This window comes from Periophthalmus magnuspinnatus, chromosome 7, assembly GCF_009829125.3.
Source record: "Periophthalmus magnuspinnatus isolate fPerMag1 chromosome 7, fPerMag1.2.pri, whole genome shotgun sequence".
Classification (NCBI taxonomy): Eukaryota; Metazoa; Chordata; class Actinopteri; order Gobiiformes; family Gobiidae; genus Periophthalmus; species Periophthalmus magnuspinnatus.
In genome coordinates, this window is record NC_047132.1 from 18,828,505 (window position 1) to 18,853,376 (window position 24,872).

The following is a 24,872-nucleotide window of genomic DNA, read 5'->3' on the forward strand; positions in this document are numbered from 1 at the left end:
TTACTACTGCGTAATGAACAATGAACAATCGTATGTTTTTATACAGCACAAGATCTATTATTCAAATATTATAAGTAATACAATATTCTAATTCTTAAAGATAAGAAATTAAGGCACATTCACATGCAATCAATAGATTTATACATATTATACATACATTTAAACACCAAGTATATAAAGTCCTAACATTTTAAATATTGTAAGTATTGGCAGTCCAACATTTTCTTTTTTATTTTATAGTTAAATTGCTTCATTGTTTGACCAAAATTACGCCCATTAGGAAATATAAACAACAAAATTAACACATTATTCATTTATATATTTTACATTGGAGAGCCTTGGACATTTTGACACCCATTTCAGCTTCGGTCCTGATTTTGTCTCTGCTGCCGTCTAGTGTTCATGTTTTGTAGAGCAATAAAAAAACAAAAAACATTATATTCTATAGTGTTTTATTAAAAACCAAAGAAATACTATTTGTCTCTCTCTGAACAAAAAAAATAATAAAAGCGAAAACAAAACTAAGTATGTACCATACAGAGCGACTGGATTTATTGATGATACGGATCCGCATCAATGGCATGTTTTCAGTCCATTTTTACAAACGCCCCCACTTTAGCCTCTAAAAAAATACCATCAATAATACATAATTGGCTTTAACACTGAAAATGCTTTTAATTGACACAAGATAAACTAATCTACAAAAGCTTCCAATTTTAGGTCAGTATAAATAAAATAATTTAAAGCAAGTAGAATCCCTCAACAAGCCTACAAATAAAAGTACATACAGTTACTAACCTGATTTAAGTAGAACTGCACAATACTTCAAAACCGCTTCTTGTTGTGTAGCCTAATAAGCCCTACTGGTAATTGACACTGGCGGGTTGGAAAGTCGGGATATTTGTTGTACCTACCAAATATTGTGCAGCTCTATTTTTACACAAAAATAGCCAAATTAAGAAACCTAGCAGATCACAGTAATGGCAGACTTCCAGGAGGAGCCAGAATAATGCCAAAAACATAAAACAGTCCCATGAGGAGATTGAGCTTGGCAGTCTTTTGTGGGATCTTGGTGTAGCATCTGCAGCGGAACTGCTTCTCCAGGGGGAAGGCCATGGGCAAGGTTAGCAGCGGCAGAGCCATGCTGATGGTGTAGCGTGTGGCCAGGATGCAGAAGAGCACATAGGGGACAAAGAGGAGCAGATTGTACAGGACGTAAGAGAGCGTGGGCCCAATAAGGATGGCCAGGGTGACGATGCCTGCTTGTTTGTCCGAGTCCATGTCTCTAGTGTTGTTGCTATGGAGGATGGCTTCTGTGTTGAGAGCCAGGGGGACAGCATAGACCAGCGGAAGAACAGAGAGGTAGCCCACCTGCACCGCATGGGCAAACATGACTGCCAGAGGGCCAAAGGTGATGAGGATGACCACATCTCCGAGCGCCACATACTTCAAACCAATGCCTGAGAAAAAAATGAATATATGGTTAAGTACAGTTGCAATATGTGACTGGTAGTTACATAACAATAAGACTAGCAAATTCATAATAAGAGTTATATAAATACAGGCACACTTGTACCACTTGTTTTTTTATAGCTCTATTGGTATTGTGCGTCCGCACTAAGGCTGTAGATCTTTAATCACTTACCACTTGTATAATTGGCTGATGGTGTCAAATTTATGAATGTAAGAGAGGAAAAGTGTATTAGCCGGAGACTCAGGGGTGAATTGACAGTTAGATTGACAGTTTGATCTTTTACCAGTGCCAAAATCTTGCTCACATTAAGCTACTCCAGAACAAAGCCATTTTCAGATGTTGTGGGTCAGCAAAAGGTTTGGCACTGTAGGCAACAAGTCTCCTTGTTTTGGAGCACATCATCAGACATACTAGGGGGATATATTTCTGTCTCGCTGGAGGTAAAAGTGTATATCTACACCAGATGTTGGTGAGACTTATCACTGTCCTGTGCAGAACATATGGTGTGGTTGATCTTGGGTGTGTGTTTGGTTGTGTTTGGTTGTGTTTGGTTGTGTTTGGATTCTGTGCTGGAGGTGATGGAAGACAACAGAGCTGGTGCATTACTGAGTCGATCTGAAGTGGCCTTAGATAGATGATGCTATTCACATGTTGTCCCCTGTCCCACTCCCCCTGTGGAGTGTAACTCATTCAGATGCCCCGATGACAACTGGACCCTCTACTCCTCCCCGCCTGGCTCTCCTCCACCCTCCTCGCCCGGCTCTCCTCCACCCTCCTCGCCCGGCTCTCCTCCACCCTCCTCGCCCGGCTCTCCTCCACCCTCCTCGCCCGGCTCTCCTCCACCCTCCTCGCCTGGCCGATTTTTCTTGTTTTGTCTGATTTTTCCTGTTGTTTGATTTTCCTGTTTGTTTTTGTGTGTAGGCAGCACTGCGGCTGAGTGGCAACACTCATGCCTCACAGCAAGAAGGTTTGGTTCGATCTCCGGGTCGCCCAGGCCTTTCTGTGTGGAGTTTTTCATGTTTCTCCCCTTGTCTGGATGGGTTTCCTCCGGGTACTCCGGTTTCCCCCATCAACCAAAACATGAACGCCCTTCGAGACAACTGTTGTTGTGATTTTGGGCGTTACAAAAATAAAATGAATTGAAGTGAGATGAATGTGCAGGCATATCAAGAATTTCTTTAGTCAACTATCCATAATGCATTACTCGTGAAGATTCTCAACAATTAACTGACTTGTTTAAGCATAGGTAGGTAGAGCAAAGGTTAGCATGTCTTGTGAATATAACATTAGAATAAAACCATGTTTTCATATATTGTACGTCTCTTCACAGGCATGAAGTTGACAGACATGATTTTCAATGTTATCAAAAGCAAAGAAATACAAAGACACAAAGGCTCAGAGTATGCTGTTAAAATACTGCCAGAACTGTTCCAACAGAGCAGCTGATAGGTGAAGCTTACTCAGTATATTTACATACAGTTATCTGCAGTTTCTGCTATGCTGCCATACACCCATGTTACATAATTATTGAGTAATAAACAAATTGTAAACCAAGAATAACCGAAATATATGGTCTCGTATCCAAATGTCACTTACCTCCTGTGTATAAAAAAGAACTGGACAGTCCCCCAAAGTAGATGAGGGCCAAGTGCTCCAGTCTGAGTGTGGATAGAAAGTACAGCAGCGTGGCACACATGCACCCTGCAGAATATAACAGAGCCCCAAACATCACCACGTCCTGAGGCGCTAAGATCTCGTCCACCAGAGTCCTATCATCACTCTTCTTATGGTCAATCCCTTTGGAGAAGTCATAATAAGTGTTGACAAGGTTCCCCGCCCCATGGACTACCAGCACAGCTACTGCACACACCATCAGAATGATCAAGTCCACTGAGCCCTCCAGTTTGTATGCAAGCGCACTTCCCAGGGCCACAGGAGTAAGAGAAGCACTAAAGCTCCATGGCCTCAGTGCCAGGACATATGCTGCACACTTGGACTGGAGGTCAGAGGCCACACGGGACATCCTGGAGCGCCGCTGAGGGCCCACTGCTGGTTTGCGTGACACACTGTTCATGCCAGTCTCATAATGCTGCCCATTTTGACCATTGGACCCAGCAAAAACAAATGTTTCTGCTTGACTCTCTTTGCACCCTTTGGCCATCCCTCAGGAACCTATTCCAGTGGTACTTAAACACCTCTTTTGTACCTGTTGAGACAGGACAAAAACATTATGTACAATGAAGCATGTTATACAAAAAACATGAGCATCAGCAGTACAATTGTCACCAACATATAAATTGTAATATAATTACTTTAATGAAGGGGTCAATTGTGTAACATCTTAATTATTTGAACTCTCTAGCTCTAAATGAGAAGACAGTCAGCCAAAATGCTAATTCTTTCAAAGTGAAGAGCGACAAGTGTTTGACTAAATGCAATTTGATAAACAGGGCCAAGTGATACTTCACTTAGCATAACAATAATTCACAACCTCACCAATTCTATAAGCCTTTGTAAAACAGACATTAGCTGCTTGTGGTGGTGCCTGCCGTAAACTAAGTTAGGACACCGGCTAAGGCAAACAAACCCTGACAAACTCCAGATTATAGGATTAAAGCTAACCGTTTAGCCTGGAAGCTAATACAGGACAGAGAAATGCTTCCCGGAGCTTTACCTTTATGTCTGCACCATCCGACACTCAAGGAAACTTCTGTCGATTATAAACATGACTGAGTGTCCTCGGAGCTGCTGTGGCCGAAAGCAGTGGTAGGACGTGCGTGTCAACTCAGGGTGTACTTGAGTAATGTGCCACAGTGGAGCCTGCTGCACCTGACAGCCGCCATTTCCTCCGCCCTGAGTGCATCTGCTACTACAACACACAGGAAACAAGAGCCAGATAAATGGTTCCGATTTGAACTGAAATCGATTATAAAAAACACACTAATACGTACTTTAAAACGGCATTAGTGAACTAATGCGTTAAATATCTTAGTTATGTACTAATCGTCATATATGTTCACATCAATCGTTCTGCAAAGCCACATGCTGCCAATTAAGGTACAGACTATGGGTGTCCATTGGATGGACAGTCAGGACTTAACTTTATATCATGATCAGCAATACTGAGCGTTCGTCTATATTTAGCTATGATGCACCAAGAATCGTCTTGCGCCACAAAACTACAATGTAAACTACCAATAAAGCGTATGGTTTTAATGGTCCGCAGACAGTGTTGTGACGGACAGGCGCGTGTGCTTTTCATTAACTCGTCTCGCCGCTGACCCGCTGCCCCATGTGTGCAGTAATGTGAAACCAAAGTTGTGGAACAGAGTGGAGCAGATCAGTCTGCTCTCAGCGCAGCCAGCACTGGTCCGAGCAGCATCCAACTCCTCCGCGCCATGGGCAACAAGTAGCCAACCCTGCGTCCCCTGCGCACTGAAGCTGTGTGGCTCTAGAGGGACTGTTGCAGTGTGTGGAGCAGTTGTGATGGCCATGGAGAGTCCTGAGACAGACAGGCGATCGCATAGAGCGGAGCGCGCCTCTGTGCTGGCCGCACTGCTAAGCCTGCTGTGCGCCGGGACGCACGGAGCTGCCGTCCTCTCCTGGACCAGCGAGGTAAGTGCGCACACTACACTACAATCCAAGATTCATAGAAAGACGCCGAAATTTTACTTTACTCAAGATGGCACGTGGTGCCTTGTTTCACTAGATCATGCCTGGTTGCCACAGAATGAATGGTACAAAATGTAATTCTAGCTCATTGGCCTGATTATTCAATAAAAATAATTAATTCATCTAGTGGTGTTCATTAAGTAAGATTATTTTTTCTTAAAACGCATGGACCCTTTGTTAATCTTAAATGAGAGCATTTTTACTCTGAGACTATGGTAATTGAGCATTCATTGTTTGCATAATGGTGTTGAAGGTAAATGTGCTTTTAACTTAACTGAGAGTCCATGAAAGTGTGTGCTCCAGACGGCCGGTGCCTGTGAGATTTGTTCACACTCTCATTCCTTCATCGGCTGGCTCCAGTCTTCTGCTTGTTTATGGTTTATCTCTGTATGTGCCAGAGTGCGAGACTGGATTTGTAACTGGTTTAACAAGACACAACAGAGATGGATGTACCGGTGTGGCTCAAGACCCTCTGAACATGCAGTGTGTAACAATGACCTTTGAAGACAGGGCCACACAGAGGGACTGCTTCCTACACACTGATTATTAAAGGAAGTGAAGGAAGAGCAGAACATTTGCCAAGATTGGACCAATTCCAAACCCAAACAGGAAGCACCAAAATGGGTAGTGAACACACCAGGGCAGTTATCTATTCCCAGCAGTGGGAATTTCTGACCACAAATCACTTTTACATAATTATCAAAATTTTTCTATTAGCTTGCTTTATGTACAGTATATATAATGGCTCAGTATTATAACAGCAAAAATGTAATCTTACCATTTTGATTTTGGGTGAGAGATATTCAATTTTAGATTGAGTGATTATTGTAGTGACTTTTTATCTCCATCAAAAAAAACAACAAATGGGTCAATCAAATTAATTGTATTTTGATTTAGTACTTCAGCATTCATTGCAAACTGCAATATTGTTGTAAAATGGTTTAATAATAGCAATAGATCCATTAAGTTCCTGTTCAAAATTACAGAACTGATAGGCCCCGACCCTTTATAGTGGCATTTCACTGTAACAACCAGCAGGATTTGAACCCTATGACACAGAGTCTGATTTTTTTTTTTTTATATTCACAAGGAAGTACAGGACAATACAGGATTACTCAAACATACATTAATTAATTGGAAAAAAAATATGATTCCATTATTCTCTAATGACTACTGTTATATCTAGTCTAAAACCCAGCTTTTTTCTGCTGCTTCAAGTAATTTTCCACTTTCAATACTTTACAAGTCATTCATGAGTATCTTTGAGAAAAACATATGGAGCTCTGCCATGGCTGTGCTGCAGAGCAGATGATGTGAGCGGATACAGAACACCTGCCGCTGAACACAGCTCATTTTTCCACATACAGTAAAGGTTCACTACACCTGTTATAAGGAGCTTATTAAAACAATGCACATTCTTGTGGATATTTCTCTATAATCTATGCCTCATCAGGGCTAGTATCTAATGGGGTGTACGGGATAGTACACAGAGCATAGTGCAGTTCTTTGGCAATGTAGCTTATGCACAGTAAGTGATTAACTGCAGGTTTTTCTTTGTCCAAGGAAGAACCTTACACCACTTCCCTGCTCATTGGGATCCGCAAAGAGGCCCGCTCCCAAGTGCTCCATCTCTCTCGGAACAAGCGCTATACCCTGACACCCGAGCAGCTCAAGTGGGACAAGTTCAAGCTCACTTACAAGTAGGACTGATGCCCTTCCTTCACACTCAACAGTTAAACTCAAAAGTCATCTGAAAGATTCACAGATCAAGCACAATTTTAAGCATTGCATTAAGGTTTTGGACATAAATGTAGTCATTCCCCAGTGTGTAGGGAAGAAATCAGTAAGGTCATGTAAATACTCTACATAATATTTACAACCCTGTTCCTCATCCACTGTGCAGTGAATTTGACCACTTAATCTAAAATGATTACGTAGTCAACAGCTTGATTCATATCTATGATCATCTGATTCTCTTGCAGGCTCCACACACAGGATTAGCAGACACTAAGGTAGTTGCAAAAGTGTTTGGAGAAAGTACTTATGATGAATGGGACCACAGGCTGAATCAGTCTGAACACTTCAGCTAAATAAAACATGCTGTGATGGGCTTCACATGGAGCTACTCTCTGATACAAACAGACAGAGAAAAACTTTCAGACTGAAGACATCCAGAACCGACTGCTTGATCTGGTTACTTTCCAACAATACGAACTAGTTCTTTTGCTTATCGGAGTTGAAACTAGGCCAAAAAGAATAAACTGTTCACAGTGCTTGTCTTATCTGATTTTGCAGTCCGGAAAAAGATAGAACTAAATACTCACTACTATTGCCTGGTTACCAAGAGAAATTTTGAGTAGTTTATATATATATATATAAATATATAAATAAATAAAATCTCCATTTCACCACAGAAATCCCAGGAGCAAACTGTTTTGGCATGAGCGGTGTCTGTATTTATTGATGTTTGAGTGGTGCAGATAGACCTTCAGCCTAATCTGTGTGCTTTAACTGGACTGCCCCATGCTGTGCGATGATGCCTCTCTCAGCTCTGGACTCGGGGTAATGGAGTTGTAGTGTGGTGCTTGTGGGATTTGCGCCGTCTGAACAGTAGCCCTTGTGTTTTGGCAGAGCGCTGTGCTGTGGAGGAATGTGTGTCCGCAGAGCTGCTCTCACCACATACTCACCACACTCTGCTGTGTCTGCCAGGCTGCTCTCCTTCCCCACAAACCTGATCAATGCCAGCGACACGCGCCGGGGCATCGCCAGAGCGTTTGGCATGTGGAGCGACGTGTCCCCCTTCACCTTCAGAGAGGTGCCTGCCGACCAGGATGCAGACATCAAGATCGGTGAGAGGTTCTACACACTTAACTCATTGTGCTCTATCCACTGCAAGTCTTGTCTTTCAAATTAATTAAAGTTACAATACAAAAATCAGCTACAATTAATGAGGAAATCTCTCAGAGCATACCCACACCTCAAACTTTTTGGGATCTCATCCTGGCTATGCTTTTCTACCCACAGCAAATAGGTTCTAGCCTTGTGATATATTAACTACAGTGCTGTCAATAAAGTTACAAGTGTGTAATGTGTGTTTTTGTGCTCCTCAGGCTTCTACCCTGTCAACCACACAGACTGTCTTCAGTCCTACCTGCACCACTGCTTTGACGGCATCACCGGAGAGCTGGCACATGCCTTCTTCCCTCCCACAGGAGAGATCCACTTTGATGACCACGAGTACTGGATTCTAGGAAATATGCGTTTCAGCTGGAAAAAAGGCAGGCTGTTACTCTTGTTTGTTAAGATTCTTTTTAAGTATTTGGATATTAGGGGAGCAAGTGAGAAAGTGGTACTGAAGTTCACTCTGTCATTTCAGAAGGAGAAGTTAATGAATGTTTGTTTTTTTTCAGGGGTGTGGTTGACTGACCTGGTCCATGTAGCAACTCATGAGATTGGACACGCTCTGGGACTCATGCACTCCATGGACTCCAAAGCCATTATGCATCTGAACGCCACTCTGACGGGGCGCAAACTCATCACCCAGGATGAGGTGTGGGGTCTGCATCGCCTCTATGGTATGTCACGCAATTAGACTTATTACACTGTATAAACACAAAGCCAGAAAAGATGTAATCTTCTTCTATGATGACAGCTGACTGTAGCTCCGTGGTTGTGGAGGTAAACATTGACAGAAACCTTGCTCCACCAGTCATCTCCCATCTATTTCTCTAGCAGTATTTTTATTTTTATTTTTTGTATATATGTATATTCAGCGTACCGAATCATGTTATATGTAGATTCTTAACAGTTTAATATGAAGTTATTGATGTCACATAACACACAGGGAATTCACTAAAGTCACAAAGTGAAATTTTAATTGATTGAGTTTTCAGGAAAAAAATATTGTAATAGTTCAAGACTAGTACTGTAACTGCATATACAGTATTGTATATTATTATTTTCAAACATCAGCAAACGTTAAAGTTGTGAGTCATTTGAACCCAGGCAGTTTGACAAGTGGAGTACAAGTTCTTTTCTTTGAAGAAAAGCCTCAGTTCTGTGAGTCCAGTGCACATGACAGACAGCTGGCACCAAAGGCCACGTGGCACTAGTGCAGACAGAGTGAGCTCGTCCTGAGTCATCCTCAGTGTGGGAGCAGGCTGTCCTGGGCCAAGTGCTCTGTGCTGCGTAAGGCTTTCTTTTGACTGCCCTCCCCTGTGCCCCTCCCCTTTGCCCCCTCAGGATGCCTGGACCGTTTATTCATCTGCGAGGCCTGGGCTAAGAAAGGCTACTGCGACAGCAAGCGCAGGCTCATGCAGAAGCACTGTCCCTCCAGCTGTGATTTCTGTTATGGTAAGACACACACTATTCCATAGAAAAGAAAAGACAAATGGTTTTCTCCAACTGTGCACTGGGAGCACTAAACTACCAATGGAGCAACAGGAGCCAGCAGGTCCACCCATTAATCTACCAATATACTGAAGTGGTCCATGGTATCTACAACTATTGCTTCTAATAAAACTACTGTTACTAGTGGGAAACAGTCCACCTAGCTTCTGTTGCAGTAGCTCAATTTGGAAAGCGTTTAACTGCTGACCATATTGTTGACAGTTTAATCTCCGCTCCCACTAATGCATACTGGAGTTGTGTCCTTGGGCAAGACACTTAATTCTCTGTGCCCCCCATGTTTGCATCACATGGTGCATCAGTGTGTGGGACAGTGGAACAGCACAGGCAATCCTGGTGTGGGGGACAGCAGAGGATAGTGCTGCTGGCTGGCTCTGATCTGTTCCTCATTGTTGATTGGGAAACGTAGTACGGCTGTGGAAAATTCCAGAGTGACTCCAAACCACTGGAATTTCAGACTGTGGCTTGAGGGTTAGAGACACACAAGGTCAATTTGGATTTCTGCAAAAGGAACCAGAGGGACACAGTGGGACAATATTACGTGGTTTTATGCTGGGGTCAGGGGCGGTTGGGACACTGTACATTGAGAGGTTAGAATGACAAAAAATAACATGCTGTTCCATCATCAGCCTATTCAGTGGAGGTGATCAAGGTTATCAGTTGGTGTAGGTCTAACTTAATAGTTTTGAACTGAAATGTGGAAAAGGCAGAAGATGGCTGATAATGGCAAGCAAGATTCCAAAATACATAAGGTAGCTGGCTACAAACTCAAAAACCATAGCAGGTATAACAGGTTTCTTAATTACATATCAAATCAAGTCAGCTAATATATACTGTAGTTGAGTCTTTAGTTATTTACTTTCAATCTAGCATCCCACTGCACGCATACTTCTCTACTAGGGTAATGACCGACATCCCTCAATATTTGCATTTCTTCATGAGCTAATATACAAACATGAACAGAACAGCACTGTTTCAGAGAGGCACATCACATTCGGTCACACATGTTCAGAATACTGTTATTACTTACATATTATTATATTATATATAACACACATTTATTCAAAATTATGTTTTTTGTGTGTTTTGGATTTTGTTTAAACAAACATTTTTCTATTGTGTGATATTATAAGCTGAATATATCTTGTATTAAATCTTCTCATCAGAATTCCCTTTCCCAACGGTGGCTCCGACACCAACTCCTCCCAGGACCAAACACAAACTGGTGGTGGAGGGAAAGAAGCTCACATTCCGCTGTGGGAAGAAAATAGCATCAAAGAAAGGCAAAGTACAGTAAGTGTTCCTCTTCTATACTTATATTGAATTTTATGATCATTACTAAACTTGATACCTAACATGAAACTTCTGTCATTCCCATGATCCCATAATCCTTGTGTATCCCAGCTGGTACAAGGACGGGGAGCTGCTCGAGTACTCCCATCCCAACTACATCTCTCTGGAGGACGATCACATCACCATTGTGGCCAATGCCATTAATGAGGGCCTATACACCTGTGTGGTGCGCAAGAAGAGCCGGGTGCTCACTACATACTCCTGGAGGGTCCGAGTGCGCTTCTGAATCGACAGCTTCCTCAAAAGGGCACATCATTCTTTTTATCGTTTTGTCTAATGACCACAACTATTGACACCTGTAAAGGCTTTTCACTTTTGCAACTAATAAATGTATTTTTGTGACTCCAATTTGCTGTGAATTGTTGCTTAAATCTCATGTAAACCGTCAAGGGTTGTGAAAAGTATGGAAAATCAAATAGTAATCCATACTAAAACTAGTACTGAAATCAGATACTCATATTCAAGAAAGTATCAATACTAAATAAATCACATTCACAGGACAGAAATGCACCTTTCCTGAATAACTTTAGAAAAATCTTGCAGTATATAAAGTATAAGACCACATAGACATTTATAAGTGGATAGTGGAGGAATTACAGATATTTATATTATGTAGCTTATGATTAATGTTGAAAGTCACATTCTATTGTCTAAATAAAGACTGTTTTTCATTATTAACGTGGTATCTCACATATAGTTCAGTTTTACACCAACAACTATTGGACAAATCCAAAAACAACCTACTCCTGTCATTTACAGGACAAGTGTGAATAAATGTGACATTAAAAATCTAAATTGTGAACTTTTCTCTACACAACTGGGGCAGATTGAAGCAATGTTGTTTTTAACATAACTGATTATGCACGAGACTGCACTCAGATTCCAAAAAAGGATATTGCACATGAGTGAGTGGATTTATTGTGCAATCGGGAGATTGCGGTTTGATTTGGAAACAACTTTGGCAAAAAACACAGATTGTGTCTAATGCTTTCTAAAAAGGTTTTGAGGCTGTTAAAATATTTTACACAGTCACCAAAGAGTGCTATAAAAGCCAACATAAGCAATGTAGTCTGCAGCTTCTGGAAGGACTCGCACTTTAAACGGCATATGGAAGACCTCAGACGTCTGCGCTCTTTACTGGAGTCACTGGAGCCAGCAGAGTCTCAGAAGAGTAGCAGTCAGCTCCACTCTCAGCACTGCGTCCAACACCATTCAACACATCAGGTGCAATAATCTGCTCAGGGCGGGGGCAGATAAAACTGATTCATGAGCGTTTCCATGCACTACAGCCCCCAGTCCTGGTGAAGAGTTTTACTGTCTATTCCATTCTATGCAGCAAGTTGTCAAAACGGGCAAAGCTGATTATTTGGATTTATATCACAATCAAATTGACTTGGGATAAAGCTCAGCAAAAGCCCCATTTTTGAGAAAGAAGAAAGTCATAACCACAAAATAAATGACTTTTGGACTGAAATTATTTTTAAGATAACTTCCCTGGATTTAAGTCGGGCTCTAAGCATGTGTTTGCATGATTTAGACAGGGTTTATAAACGCAGAAAGAAGGGCAGACAAAACAAAAATCTTAAACTTTTATTTCTAGGAAAAACTGTTCTGATGACAGAACAGGCTGATCTTGCTAAGTAATGGCTCTAATGGTGACAAGAAAACGAAGCCAGCGCTGCATCATAATACAGTAGCTGCGGCAGCCAGGAAATACCAACCATTTAGAGCCTGGTCCTCTCCATCCAGTAGAAAAGGAAAATAAAACAAACATGAGCTAAACGTGAATAGATTTATGGTCACCCCCTTTAAGAGCCAAACCCAGCACAAGTGTGGATGTGTGGATGTGTCTGAGCACCAGAGTCTTTGCTGTGAGACAGTCCTGACAGTTGGTGGCAGTTTTGCTGGAGTAAACCAGCCCCACATCTCGCTCCACAGACTATTCCTCAGTCTTGGTGTAGCCTCAGAACTTCAGGCTGAATCCAGGGCCCACAGCTGATGCTCCCTGGTTACTGGTTGTCAGGTGGAAGCCTGTGTCTTTCAGGTCATCATCACCCTGTACACAATAACATAAAATAATATTACTGTAAATTATGTACTTTCCCTAAAGATGTCCCAAGCAATGCCATAAGGACTCCAGCCTTGTAGTTGTAGTTAAATATTCAATAAATTGCACACAAAATAGCTATAAAAATTGAAATTGCTTTTTGCATTAAGTGTAATATTGGATACTGGAGACCTCATTACAGACAAAATCTACTGTGTGAGATTTTATAACCCTTTTTATAGCATGCAGCTCGATCCTAGGTGACTCTGCAGTGTGGTCCATTTTTAAAAGCTTTTGCAGTCGGACAAGAATAAACAGATTTCACTTATAAACTACTGTAAACTCATTCCTTGTGCCTGAAATAGAGTGGCTCTTTACAGTGGCTCCTGGGTGGGGAGGGGCTGGAGAACACATTAGGAGAGAAGTGTGCTGATGATGGAAAACAGTGAGGAGCGGCGGCGACACAGAAGCTGCAGCTCTGATGTGTTTAACACACAGAGCCGGTAGCCCAGTGTAACACACAGAGCCTGATGCTCTTACCAGCTGACTGTAGCCCAGGCCTCCCTCGGGAGGCCGTGGGCTGGTGCCTCTTTTCACCCTCTGCTGCTCACTCTTGGCCGGCCACGTGGGGAACATGGAGGGATCGATGGGCAGCGGCGTCTCCCTGAAGTACTCGTGCTTGAGCGCCTCATCTGAAGTAATTCTCTTGGCTGGACAGTAGGTCAAGAATCTTTCAAAACAATAAAGATCAGAGTCAGTACAGGTATATTGACAAATTAGAAAGCCAATAAAGCCAATTTAGTTACAGATTACAGGGAATTTTTTTTTTCAAGTGCAATCCAAATGCCTAAGGATTCTCTAAACCAGTACAATATGAAAAAAAAACATATATATATATATATATATATATATAACAAACTTTGATTATATCTCATAGACACAAAATTTTAACTAGACCTTTACAGCGTTTTTTGTCAAATTTTATACAGAGCACTTGTAAATTGTACTTTCATTTAAGAGCCCCTAGCAGTACAAGTCATCTTGGCTTAGTATCCTACGTAGATGTGACATTCTTTACGCATCTGTGATTTCAACCTGACTTCACACACAGGCTGTCTTTCACATGACCTCTAACCCTGTTCTCAAGAAAACAACTACTGATGGCAGTAAAGGTGCTAAAACATGAAAATTAACATCAATAGACATCTTAAAAACATTCTGGGATCATGTGGTGCTCCTCTCAGTGAGACTGTCAGGGCAACGCAGAAGAGTGGAAGAAGGTGATGGATGAACAGTACTACACATTTAACATGTTTGAGGATAGCTCTCTAAAATGGAGCCTGAAATGAGCCTGACATGCTGTGTATAACTACAGTGTCTCAATCTAAAGAAAGTCTGGTATTCAAATCAGTTTAGTGTAAGGACTTCAATATGCTTTGCAAGATGAAATCAATATACTAAAAGTACAGTATGGTAAGTAGCATGGTGTCCATGGCCTTTTTCATTTGTTACTGTGCTGCTTTTATAATATAAACCCTGAGACACAGTAAAATCCAGTGTTTTTGTTCAGTTTTTTGTACCTACTTTAAAAATGAAAGATGATGAAATAGAGATGGTATAGATAAACATTAATATTTCAGGTAGGAGCAATGAAGAGTGCAGAGACAAAGTAGTACTTGTTCATAAGGTCAAAGCCCTGGTCCGACAGCAGAGCTCCGAAACGCTTTCGCAGGTTGTTATAGGGATACTCTGTGAAAGACATCTTTTTCACTGCAGGCAGCTCATTGTAGCCAGGCCATATCTTCTCACTAGGTGAGCCCAAGTCCTTTAGATGACAGACAAACACAGCAGACAGTGAGTAAATGGGACAGGAGACATGTTTTTAAAGAATATTGTATGCTACCAGCTTGCTGTAACAATAAAAAATGAAAGGGTCCTGCTCTATAGCTCTGTAGCACAGGTCTACTTTCATGGACAATTTACATTACTGATGACACATCTATATTTTGGTCCCTTCTCTCATGTTGTCACATAATAAATGCAGTGCATGCATATTGATACACTGAGAAAATTTATGAAAATAGTAATTTCAAACCATTTCTGCTGAATATAAAACAAGAGTTACAAATTTAACTATGGTTCTATGAATCCCAGATGATCACCAGTGCACCCATGAGGGATGAAACAGCAACTACTGTCAGGCCAGGGTCCAGACCGGCAACAGTTTATTTTGAAAACACTGAGCCAAGCTGGCTATTTTGTGAGTATTGCTGTTGAATGCAGCCAAGACAACACACCTCATGGCAACATTTGTGCAACACAACCACTGGATCCTTATTTGAACGTCTGCGGTAAAGCTAACTAGGATGGATACACTGCCAAAGCACTCTGGTCACTTCCAATGGACTGGCTACACATACACACATTTTTATTAAGAGACATTTCCTGCCTCTTAAAAGATCTAAATTTGAATTTGGATAAAGGATTAGGGAAACAAGGTTTGGTAGAAAATAAAGCCAATTTTGGATTATCTTTGAATTAGTGCTGTCAGAGTTTACGTGTAAAAAAAAAAAAAAAAAAAAGCTTAATCATGAATTTATCCAAAGTAATCACACGGTGTTTGTTTAATCTCTTTTGACCAAATATACACCTAAATTAGGCTGGAAGGATTCCCTAAAAGGAGCTCAGTACTCCGGAGCTGCACGGATATATCGCAATGGTTAATTTCACATAAAATCTCTCAATCCTCACATGGACAAGCGCAGATCACTCAAGCGGCTACCTACCATTCACTCCAAGTATGGCGTGAATGAATAGTGCACTATAAAGTATCTTTGAGTGTTCAAAAAAGTGCTATAGAAATTCAATTCAATTATTATTATTATTATTTATTCAATTCAGTACAGCAAGTGTGCACATGGTGTGAAAGATTTGAGAACCACTGTTACAGTTTATTCATTCAAAAGGTGATGATCAAAAGATAAAATGAGAATGAGAGAAAACTAAACTTTTTTTGTGCAGCCTGCACACAGCTCCCTCCTGTGGTGTCTTGTGTAACAACATGCTCTGTCCTGACAGGCCGCACAGACAGAAGATTTACAACCTGTATATTCTTTACATCAGGGCTTTCCACTTCATAGTGACTTCACTTTACAAGGGCACTTACCTTAAAGATCTTGTTAATTTGGTCGATTTCAGACTTTCCAGGGAACAGCGGTTTCTGGGTGAGGAGCTCTCCAAAAATGCAGCCCACTGACCACATGTCTACAGCTGTGGAGTACTCCTGCGGAGAGAAGATAAACAGTGCAACAGTCTGCTGGCACTGCAAACCAGGTCTGGGGAGAGAGAAGTCCTGGACTGCTCTGAGCATCAATCACTACTGTAGCTGTGACTGCTAACACTGAACAGACCATATACAAGTAAATCATGTGCTCAAAATAATAATGCTGTTACCAAATATATTTTAGTAGCCCTTGGAACTGGCAACCTCGTCAGTTTTCCTTATGGGACAGTAACTCTTGTGATATAAGTGTGATAGGTCTTACCTTGGCACCTAGAAGCAGATCTGGAGACCTGTACCACAGAGTGACCACCACAGGAGTATAGGGCTTCAGAGGAGAGCCATACTCACGGGCAAGTCCAAAGTCTCCAATCTACAACAAAACACCTCACAGTTAGAAAGACAAAAGATGAAAACCATTTCCAGAAAAGGTGTATATTAGATGTATTGTACTATTACATACCTTGAGGATTCCCTTGTGGCTAAGCAGCAGATTGGAAGTCTTGAGGTCCCGATGGAGAATCCAGTTATCATGTAGATGTCTGACCCCTCTGAGCAGCTGGATCATCAGAGTCTTCACTTCACCTACACCAAACAACACCTTTTATTTCCATTTTTCACCATTACATCATCTGACTCTAGTCTGAGCTCACCTGGCAGGAAGGGCTGTTTCATGGTTTCCATCAAGCTCTTCAGGTCATGTTCTACATAGTTCATCACAATATAAATCTTGTCCATATTACTCCCAACAACAATTTCCTGTAAACAGTCAAATAAATATTTCAGTTAATAGCTGAAACCAAAAGGTGGCGCAATCTACACTGATCTGGACTTTGTCATACCCGCACAGTGACGATATTCTGGTGCTGAGCCTTAAGAATAGTGTTGATTTCTCGTAGAGACGTGATGGGGAAGCCCTCCTTCTCCTTTTCCATCTTAAGTCTTTTCAAAGCCACAATTTCATCTGCAAACATGACAAGCACTTGTTTGCCCAGTATTTACACAACTGCATTGTATTATCTCTACATGTGTACATATATGTATATAACATTTTTTTTTGTTATGCAAATGTTGTGACCTTCATAGGTCAGGCGCTTTTGCCTGGACTACAACAAAAAATATAGATCACACCTCTAACATCTTGATGGTGAGCTACACAGATATGCGGTAGGACAAAAGAACGGACTCATCCTACAACTGATTTTTTTTCCCCCTTGGAATCTATTTGTATCATTTTCTTTTTCTTTTTTAACTCTGGACCAAAACTCAGACTTTGAAATCTTGACCTTTGATATAAAAATACAATACCACAGACATTGAGCTATTGCACCGACCAACAATACACATTCACTGTATTACTGTCTGTCTGGCTTATTTATTATTTCTATACAGTTCAATACATTTCGCTTTAAAATTTCAGTATTGGCTGTTTGTGTTTTATTCACACCCCATGCTCCAATAAGAACCAGCCTTCTGATGCTGCCAGTAGTAATCGTACTTTACTTACCGTGGTCGCAGTCCAACCCCTAGCTTACAAGCGTTACACTATACAAATAAACTTGCCTTGCCAAAGTGATGCCGTATTTGACTGAATTGAAGTGTATGTGAAACACACACACAAACAATAATGATCATGCTTATTATTTTATCCAAGAATGGAATCTGTAGAAAGTAGAATATGATTGGAAAGGCTTGAAACTAGATTACCATGGATGTACAGTTCTTTACCAGTCTTTTTGTCTTTAGCTCTGTACACGACTCCATAAGTTCCCTCTTCGATCCTGTTTAGACACTGAAACTCCTCCACACTGCGGCAGCCCTGAAAATGCACACTACTGTTCAGAAATGTAACATAAGTTAAAGTGGTGAAGACTGTTAAGTAAACCCACACCTGGAGGGCAGGCAAGTACTTGGGCAGTTCCTTCTTCAGTTCCACAGGGGACAAGGGGGGAGAGTCAGGAATGTAGTTCTCTTCAGGGGTAGCAGAATGAGAGTGGGTCTGAGATTGAGGAGTGGGATTACCCTCTCGCCCATCTTCTTCCTCCTCTTCCTCCTCCTCTGTGTCATCAGCACTCTGTTCTGAATTGTGGTCAAATCGTGACTCTGGCACTGAGAGACAAAATTAACCAAATAGTTAAAATTCTGAGACATGCTATGGTAGACTGGACACTAAAATACCACAAATGTGGTTCATTTACCCGTAAAAGGCAAAAGCAGATATGTGCAAACTATGGCCCAGGGGCCACATACAGCCCTTTGGGCTTATTAATCCGGCCCGCCAAGCGTACCCAAATTGTATTAAAATAAGTAAAGGTAAATTTAGGTTAAAAATTTTTCTGTTGTGTTAATTTAACTGAAATTTAATAAATGAATTATTGATTTAATTAATGCGTTTGGAAAACAATATGTACAATGAGCCTTGCATAAACATGTTTTGCTACATGTTACAGGCCAAATCTCTAATGTAATAAATATTTATATAATATATATATATATATATATTATATTATATATATATATATATATATATATATATACACACACACACACACACACACACCCCACACACGCACATATATATATATATATACACATATATATACATTCATTCACATATATACACATACATCCTGACCCGGCCCCTCTGACACATGGGCCACAATGTGTTCTTAAATTTGACAAAGTTTGCCCACTCCTGGGCTAAAGACTTACTTGATTCAGTTAAGATTTCTCTCATCACCTCTATAGTTTTTGGGGGTTTTGGAACACTACCTTTGCTGAGTGTATTGTTAGCAGTACCTGGTGGGATGTGGTTTCCGTTCTCTCTCTCCTCTTCAGACTCATCCTCAGACTGTTCGTCCTCACTCACCTCTTCTGAAATGTAGTACAAAAACATGTGTCCCATTGCAGCATAGAAAACTTAATATAACAATATGACATAAGCAGTTACGCCACCTGCACTCTGCTCCGAGCGGGCTGATCCAGACGCCGACTCTTCCTCCCCTTCACCCTCTGCTTCACTCTGGCTGCTGGAATCGTCCTCTTCCTCATCATCGTCTTCCTCCTCTGAGCCTGATCCAGAGGCTATATAGCAGAAAAAAAGGAAAAGGGTCGATTCTTTATGTAATGACAAAACACATTTTGTTCAAAGTTTCCAGAAACTATTTGAATACGACATGTAATTTGTTTCATATCTGGGGATTTTTCTTGTAGGAATTACCAATAGAGGATTCTGCAGAGGTGGTCTTTCGCTCATTGTCACTGATGTCCTGGAGATCTGCCAACAGGTCTTTGAGTTCAGGCTTATCTTCCTTCAGCTCTGTAGACAAAGTTAGTAATAGTGATAAATTAACACTTTATAAGTAAACATTTAAAAATTATGTGGGATGTGTTTCAGTACCTGTGGTTTTGCGTGGTTCATTGTGTTCAGCCCTGTCTCTTGGAGCCCACGTGGGACTGCGGCTGCGTTGTCTTGGCTTCAGCTTGTCTTCATATTCTTCTGCTGGAGCTCGGTGATGAGTCTGCACAACTGCCAAATAAAAAAATAAATTACATTTTAAAGCAAATCTTCAGGAGCTACACATAAACAAGAGAAATGTTATATATATATATATATATATATAAAATATATATATATATAAAATATATATAATATATATATATAAAATATATATAATATATATATATATATATATATATATATATATATATATATATATATATATATATATATATATAAAATACACATAATGTGCCAATATTTAATTTTAAACTTGCATGAGAAAATGCAACACAGCAATTACCTCCAGAAACCACCAGATGAGTATTAAATAGGATGGGAAATACCTTGTCTCCAGTCTCCTCTGTCTTTACGCCTCTCCTCCACTCTTCTCTCACGCTCCTTAAACTCCCTTTGCTCCTTAAGTTCACGTTGTTCTTTCTGCTGTTCACGAAGCTTTCGGTCTCGTTCACGCTGCCTTTCCAGCTGCTCCAATCGGTCACTGTGAACGCACAGACTAACATTCACATTCCTTAGCCTTAACTAGAGTCAATCAGCCTCTCAGACACTGACCGCTCTCTCCGTGAGTGTGCCCGGGCCTGTTCTCGTCTTTTCTGTCTCTCCCAGTCTCTCCGAGCCTTATCTTCCTCCCAGTGACGCTTACGGCGGTCACTTTCTCGATCTTTTTCCTTCTCTTTTGGCCGCACATGTTTTGCTGAAGATGCACAAAGACCGTCAACAAATGTATTTGAACAGGTGAACAGTTTAAATCTACCAGTCTGACCTTCTTCAGCTGAGTGACTGCGGTGCCGTCTCTTGTCTTTTCTCTTCTCTTCTTTTCTATGGTGCGATTTGTCTTTCCTTGCTATCTGCTGAGGAGGCTTGATGGCAAGTGATTCATCTTCTTCTCCCCTGAACATAAGCAAACAATCATGAATAATAAAATTACAATTTACTTTTTATAATAGAGCATCTTTGAACAGAGACCTGTCTTCAGTAGAGTCTTCCCGAGTGTACGGGGAATTACGAATTGTTATTTCCATTCTTTGATCACGTAATTCTCCTTCTTCAGGAGTGTCCCGTTTAGATTCCCGTTCATCCGCCTGTAAAACAGGGTCCTGTGTGAACTGTGGGACACAGAAAGCACAGTTTTAAGGTCAAATAATAAATATTATTAATTGCATAGAAGTCTACAGTTGGGGCATTTTGTCAATGTTGTTTAACAAGTCCAGGCGTATTCTGAAAATTCTAAACTGAAACTAGCTCCATCTCCAGATAGTCGTTCCTTAAAAGAAATAAGTAACCATTGCTTATTCAGGCCTGTAGTTTGAGCTGTGTTTTGTGTGAGCTCCTGGTAAAGTTGGGAAGGTCAGATCAATGGACCAACAAAATCACCCAAAATTAGGAGCACCTAATTGCCAGAGCCAGAGGAACCAAAGGTTTTAGTAAATTCTGATCAGAAAAAAGCTAGGCTTTAAATTGTTCAGGTCTAGTCTTAAACAGTTTTAAACAATGGCAGAATTACATGTAATAACAGATATATACAGCTACATACATTTTTTTGCCGCTTTTTGTCAGACCGCTCTTCTAATTCTCTTCTGCGTTTCTTCTCCTGCAGGATTTCATCAAGAGTTTTAACTTTCCAGGAGTCCTTTTCGTCCCCCATCAGCGTCCAATCTCCGCCTACACCACAGAATATATTTCAACATCAATCACGACAGTGTGTAGGTATACAGTGATAAAACCATAGCAAGGCAAAACATTTTATTTCTTTGGAATATAAGTCAAACAGACGGCTGAGGGGTCACACGCACTACAGCAGAGCAGTGTGTTATCATAAAAGGCATATACTTGTTATATTTACAAAAATTACATTTAGATTTACATTAGTCACATAATACATTGGCCGCCGCTTGTGTGGATCACAGAATGCATCACACGAGGTTACCAATACTATTATGCATTGCTTGAAATAAAGAGTATGAAAAGCAAAAGCTTCCAATTCCTTTTAAATAGATACCCATAAATGATACAACATACAGCGGGTATAGCTACATGTGCCTCTTAATAACATGCATCAGGTAAATACATGCATTTGCTGTTATTTTTCTCGGAGGCTAACTCTTACGTTAGCAATCTAGCATTAGCCATTGGCGCTTAAATCATTTTGTAATGAACTACGTATACTGAAGCCAACGCTGTGTAAACTGAGAACATGGTGCACAATAAAAACTCGATCGCGACGTCTGATTTTCCTCGTATCAGCTTATGTGCGCAATAAATAAAGTCATGGAGTGAAGCAGTAAAACGTTAAACCAACCTGAAGTACGCAGAGCGGTCCTATGTCACACCGGAAGTGCTCAAAGTGGTGCAAACGCAAATCGGTTTAGGCCCGTGGAAACTTGGGTGTGAAAAAATTGTTCCGCCATATATTGCTTTTGACTTTGTAGGTCGTAGATCTAATAAAAAAAAATGTATGTAAACAGGCTGTATGTAATCACTCAGGATCTACAAAAACTAAACACAGTAATGCATGCTGTACATTTTTATTAGACTAGACTGTAATCATATTTAGGCCCATAGGCAATTGTGCAAACAAATCTTAAATCCTTAGCGACTAAAACTATGGACAACAAGCATGTAAGTATTTTGTTGTTCTACAATAATTCAATTCACATTATGGAATCTGTTTCATGTGCTTTCAGCAGCGGAAGTGTAGAAAGTGGAGATTAAGTTAAGCACCCAGGGTCTGGATTGCCCTTTATCACACAGTCATAAGCAGGTGAAAAACATTTTATGACTGGGTCAGCCCACTGAACTCTGACCATGGCCTCATAGTGAGAAGCAAAGCTGTTAGAACAGTTGAGTGGTTACATGTGCAAGGAGTCTGTACCTCAATCACTGTGCTTATGGTAAGGCAGTGCTCATTCAGGTAAGGCAGTTTTTGTAAACCTATAATAATCCAATTTGACATAGGACTATTAGTAATTGTTAGTTTAAAGGTTCACAATGTAGCCTTCCTGATGGAGGGTCTATCACTTGCTTGTGTCCATGGAGATTTTATTGCTTTGCCTTCAAGTTTAACAGTATGGCATCAAACTTAATTTTTTCATGTATTCAATTCATGTGTTATTGCTAAAAAAAAAATCTCTTGTGCACAGTCAACAATTCTGACTTTTAGCTTGACCTGGTGAGTCACCTGGGTGGCTTTGTAGATTAATAAATTTATTGTCTTGCTATAGACCCTTCTCGTCAGTGCAAGAACATTTCCATGAAGAGAAGCAGGTGGTGGACCTTCCACCAGAAAAGTTATACAGTTCACCTTTAAAACACTGAGTGAGATACTCAACTTTATATAAAGGTTAAAAAAAGACCAAGTATGTAACTTTTTAGCCAAAATATAGACAAAAATAAATGCATGTTTTTTGTTTTTTTTTTTGTTTTTTTGTTTTTTTGTTTTTTCATTTTGATTGTTTTTAGTGCAGTGAAAAAAACTGTGTCCTTAAGAAGAGTGGGCTTTTATCTTCACAAACCTGACTCTTATTTAGCCTGAGGGCCCCTTCCTACTTGTTTCCATGGAAATGTTGTTCCTTTGGCTATAATCTTGCACAAAATCATTTATAAAATTTATGCTCATGGAGAATGGTCCAAAGTATGGTTTTAACTTTATATTTCCATGGAATCATACGGGTGATGTCCCACCTCCAGAAAGTTACATGGTGCTGGTTTAACATATTCCTTTTTAATCAGTACTAAGTGGCTGAAGAGTGATTGGGGCAGCAGGAGGACATCTGTATTGTCCCGTCTATATGGAGTCTAACACAGGAGCGAGAGTGCAGTATGATCGCTGGAACGAGGACAACATCAATGTGGACGTGGAGGCAGGACAGTCCTCTCTGACTAGGTGAGACCACAGCAGAAATACAAGAGTCTCTTAAAAAAAAAAAAAAGACAGTTTCTTTATTGTCAATAGTTGCAATGGTTGCTTTTTGTTTCAGTTGTGATCAGATGTAATCAAACAAAATATGTACAATATATTGCTAGGCTATTTTAATCAGTAAACAGTAAAACTATGAACTTATAGCTGAAGAGATAGAAGTATAGAAGACATGCTAACATGCGTTGACTGGTGTGATCAAACAACTATTGTAAAATAATGTTTATTTTTTTTATTTTTGCCTTTGCAATCTGATACAACTTCTTGGAAGAACAATGTGTTAAAAGCACAAATAAAAAGTAGTACATGACAGTACTTTGTCTTTAGAATGTACAGCCGTGTGTGTGTGGGCAGTGCTGGAGTTGCTGTGAAGGCTGCTGGAGCTCTGGCTGCTCTTCTCTCCCTCTACATCCTCGGATATGTGACAGGATTCTACGTGCACAAGTGTGGAGTCTAAGAATTCAATTTGTCATCCAGTTCATATAACTAATAATGTCAAAGGGGCTATATTACGCTATTTTCTGATCTATGTTATAATGTTGTTTCCTCATCAAAAACATAATGGGAGTTGTGTTTTGTTTCATTCACACAAGTTTAACACAAAAAACCCTGCATATTTAGGCTGTCTTCTTCTCTCAAACAGAAGACAGTTGTTCCTCCTTGTGATGTCATGTGATAATACAATACAATTTTAAATCCTATATATTTTCGCGAGAATCATTTGGATAATTTCAGCCCTAGAATTGCCTAGCTTTACTGAACAAAAGGTAAAAGGTAGCTGTTAATGTGAAAACTAGCGCTTCATGACATGGCATTAACATTTTCCACTTTGGAGATGTAGATAGACTAATAAAGGGTTACTCAAACGTGTGTGAATGAAAACAAAACACAACTCCAGGTATGTTTTGTTGCAAGGCTACAGCATTCTAACATGGCTTAAAACTCACAAGAGTCAATTTAGTGTAATATAGGACCTTTAAATATGAATACTATATTTTTTAAGCTGTGAATAAATGATAAAGACTTTTAGCTGATCGGCTTCTTTCCTTCCTTCAGTCTGTTTTTTGGATTGGATTGCCTGCCTTGAATTTGCATTTTCTTCATGTGTTTGTTTTCTACTCCAGGGATGCTTCTCCCCATCAACCCCCCAATGATGTAAATTTCCTGGATAGAATTAGCTCTGAACTGGATCTATTGTCCAGT

The 24,872-nt window shown here is 40.4% G+C and overlaps 3 protein-coding genes across 4 annotated transcripts; 1 reads left to right on the plus strand and 2 right to left on the minus strand.

Annotated features, from left to right (window-relative positions):
- Positions 1 to 120: 120 nt before the first annotated feature.
- On the minus strand, positions 121 to 4,347 carry ubiad1 (UbiA prenyltransferase domain containing 1). Its single transcript, XM_033969922.2, has 3 exons — positions 4,149 to 4,347; positions 3,071 to 3,680; positions 121 to 1,460 (listed from the first exon to the last, which is right to left on the minus strand). Exons 2-3 carry the CDS (start codon positions 3,633 to 3,635, stop codon positions 973 to 975), a joined length of 1,053 nt encoding a protein of 350 aa, XP_033825813.1. The 5' UTR covers positions 3,636 to 3,680; positions 4,149 to 4,347; the 3' UTR covers positions 121 to 972.
- Positions 4,348 to 4,723: 376 nt separating this feature from the next.
- mmp23ba (matrix metallopeptidase 23ba) lies at positions 4,724 to 11,246 on the plus strand. The gene is made up of 8 exons (XM_033970166.2): positions 4,724 to 5,089; positions 6,710 to 6,846; positions 7,856 to 7,995; positions 8,257 to 8,424; positions 8,557 to 8,721; positions 9,389 to 9,499; positions 10,720 to 10,846; positions 10,958 to 11,246. Exons 1-8 carry the CDS (start codon positions 4,961 to 4,963, stop codon positions 11,130 to 11,132), a joined length of 1,152 nt encoding a protein of 383 aa, XP_033826057.1. The 5' UTR covers positions 4,724 to 4,960; the 3' UTR covers positions 11,133 to 11,246.
- Positions 11,247 to 12,481: 1,235 nt separating this feature from the next.
- Positions 12,482 to 22,123, minus strand: cdk11b (cyclin-dependent kinase 11B). Of its 2 annotated transcripts, none has more exons than XM_055222941.1 (20): positions 22,053 to 22,123; positions 21,288 to 21,415; positions 20,720 to 20,859; positions 20,517 to 20,644; positions 20,306 to 20,447; positions 20,080 to 20,234; positions 19,634 to 19,762; positions 19,454 to 19,552; positions 19,189 to 19,317; positions 19,033 to 19,104; positions 18,125 to 18,342; positions 17,962 to 18,052; positions 17,076 to 17,197; positions 16,887 to 16,992; positions 16,697 to 16,818; positions 16,499 to 16,606; positions 16,120 to 16,236; positions 14,630 to 14,778; positions 13,494 to 13,683; positions 12,482 to 12,962 (listed from the first exon to the last, which is right to left on the minus strand). In XM_055222941.1, the coding sequence occupies exons 2-20, from the start codon at positions 21,396 to 21,398 to the stop codon at positions 12,870 to 12,872; spliced, it is 2,421 nt and encodes an 806-aa protein (XP_055078916.1). In that variant the 5' UTR covers positions 21,399 to 21,415; positions 22,053 to 22,123; the 3' UTR covers positions 12,482 to 12,869. The 2 variants fall into 2 exon arrangements, with proteins under 2 accessions (XP_055078916.1, XP_033825249.1); XM_033969358.1 differs by having other exon boundaries at positions 19,033 to 19,107.
- Between the last annotated feature and the right edge of the window lie 2,749 nt (positions 22,124 to 24,872).

Coding starts and splice junctions, on each gene's coding strand:
- cdk11b (XM_033969358.1), bottom strand. CDS start 21,398: ATGGGGGACGAAAAGGACTCCTGGAAAGTTAAAACTCTTGATGAAATC. Junction 20,235..20,305: donor GCACACTCACGGAGAGAGCG/GTCAGTGTCTGA, acceptor GTGCGTTCACAG/TGACCGATTGGAGCAGCTGG. Junction 19,318..19,453: donor CTCTGCAGAATCCTCTATTG/GTAATTCCTACA, acceptor TCTGCTATATAG/CCTCTGGATCAGGCTCAGAG.
- ubiad1 (XM_033969922.2), bottom strand. CDS start 3,635: ATGGCCAAAGGGTGCAAAGAGAGTCAAGCAGAAACATTTGTTTTTGCT. Junction 1,461..3,070: donor TTCTTTTTTATACACAGGAG/GTAAGTGACATT, acceptor TTTTTTTCTCAG/GCATTGGTTTGAAGTATGTG.
- mmp23ba (XM_033970166.2), top strand. CDS start 4,961: ATGGCCATGGAGAGTCCTGAGACAGACAGGCGATCGCATAGAGCGGAG. Junction 5,090..6,709: donor TCCTCTCCTGGACCAGCGAG/GTAAGTGCGCAC, acceptor TCTTTGTCCAAG/GAAGAACCTTACACCACTTC. Junction 7,996..8,256: donor GGATGCAGACATCAAGATCG/GTGAGAGGTTCT, acceptor TGTGCTCCTCAG/GCTTCTACCCTGTCAACCAC.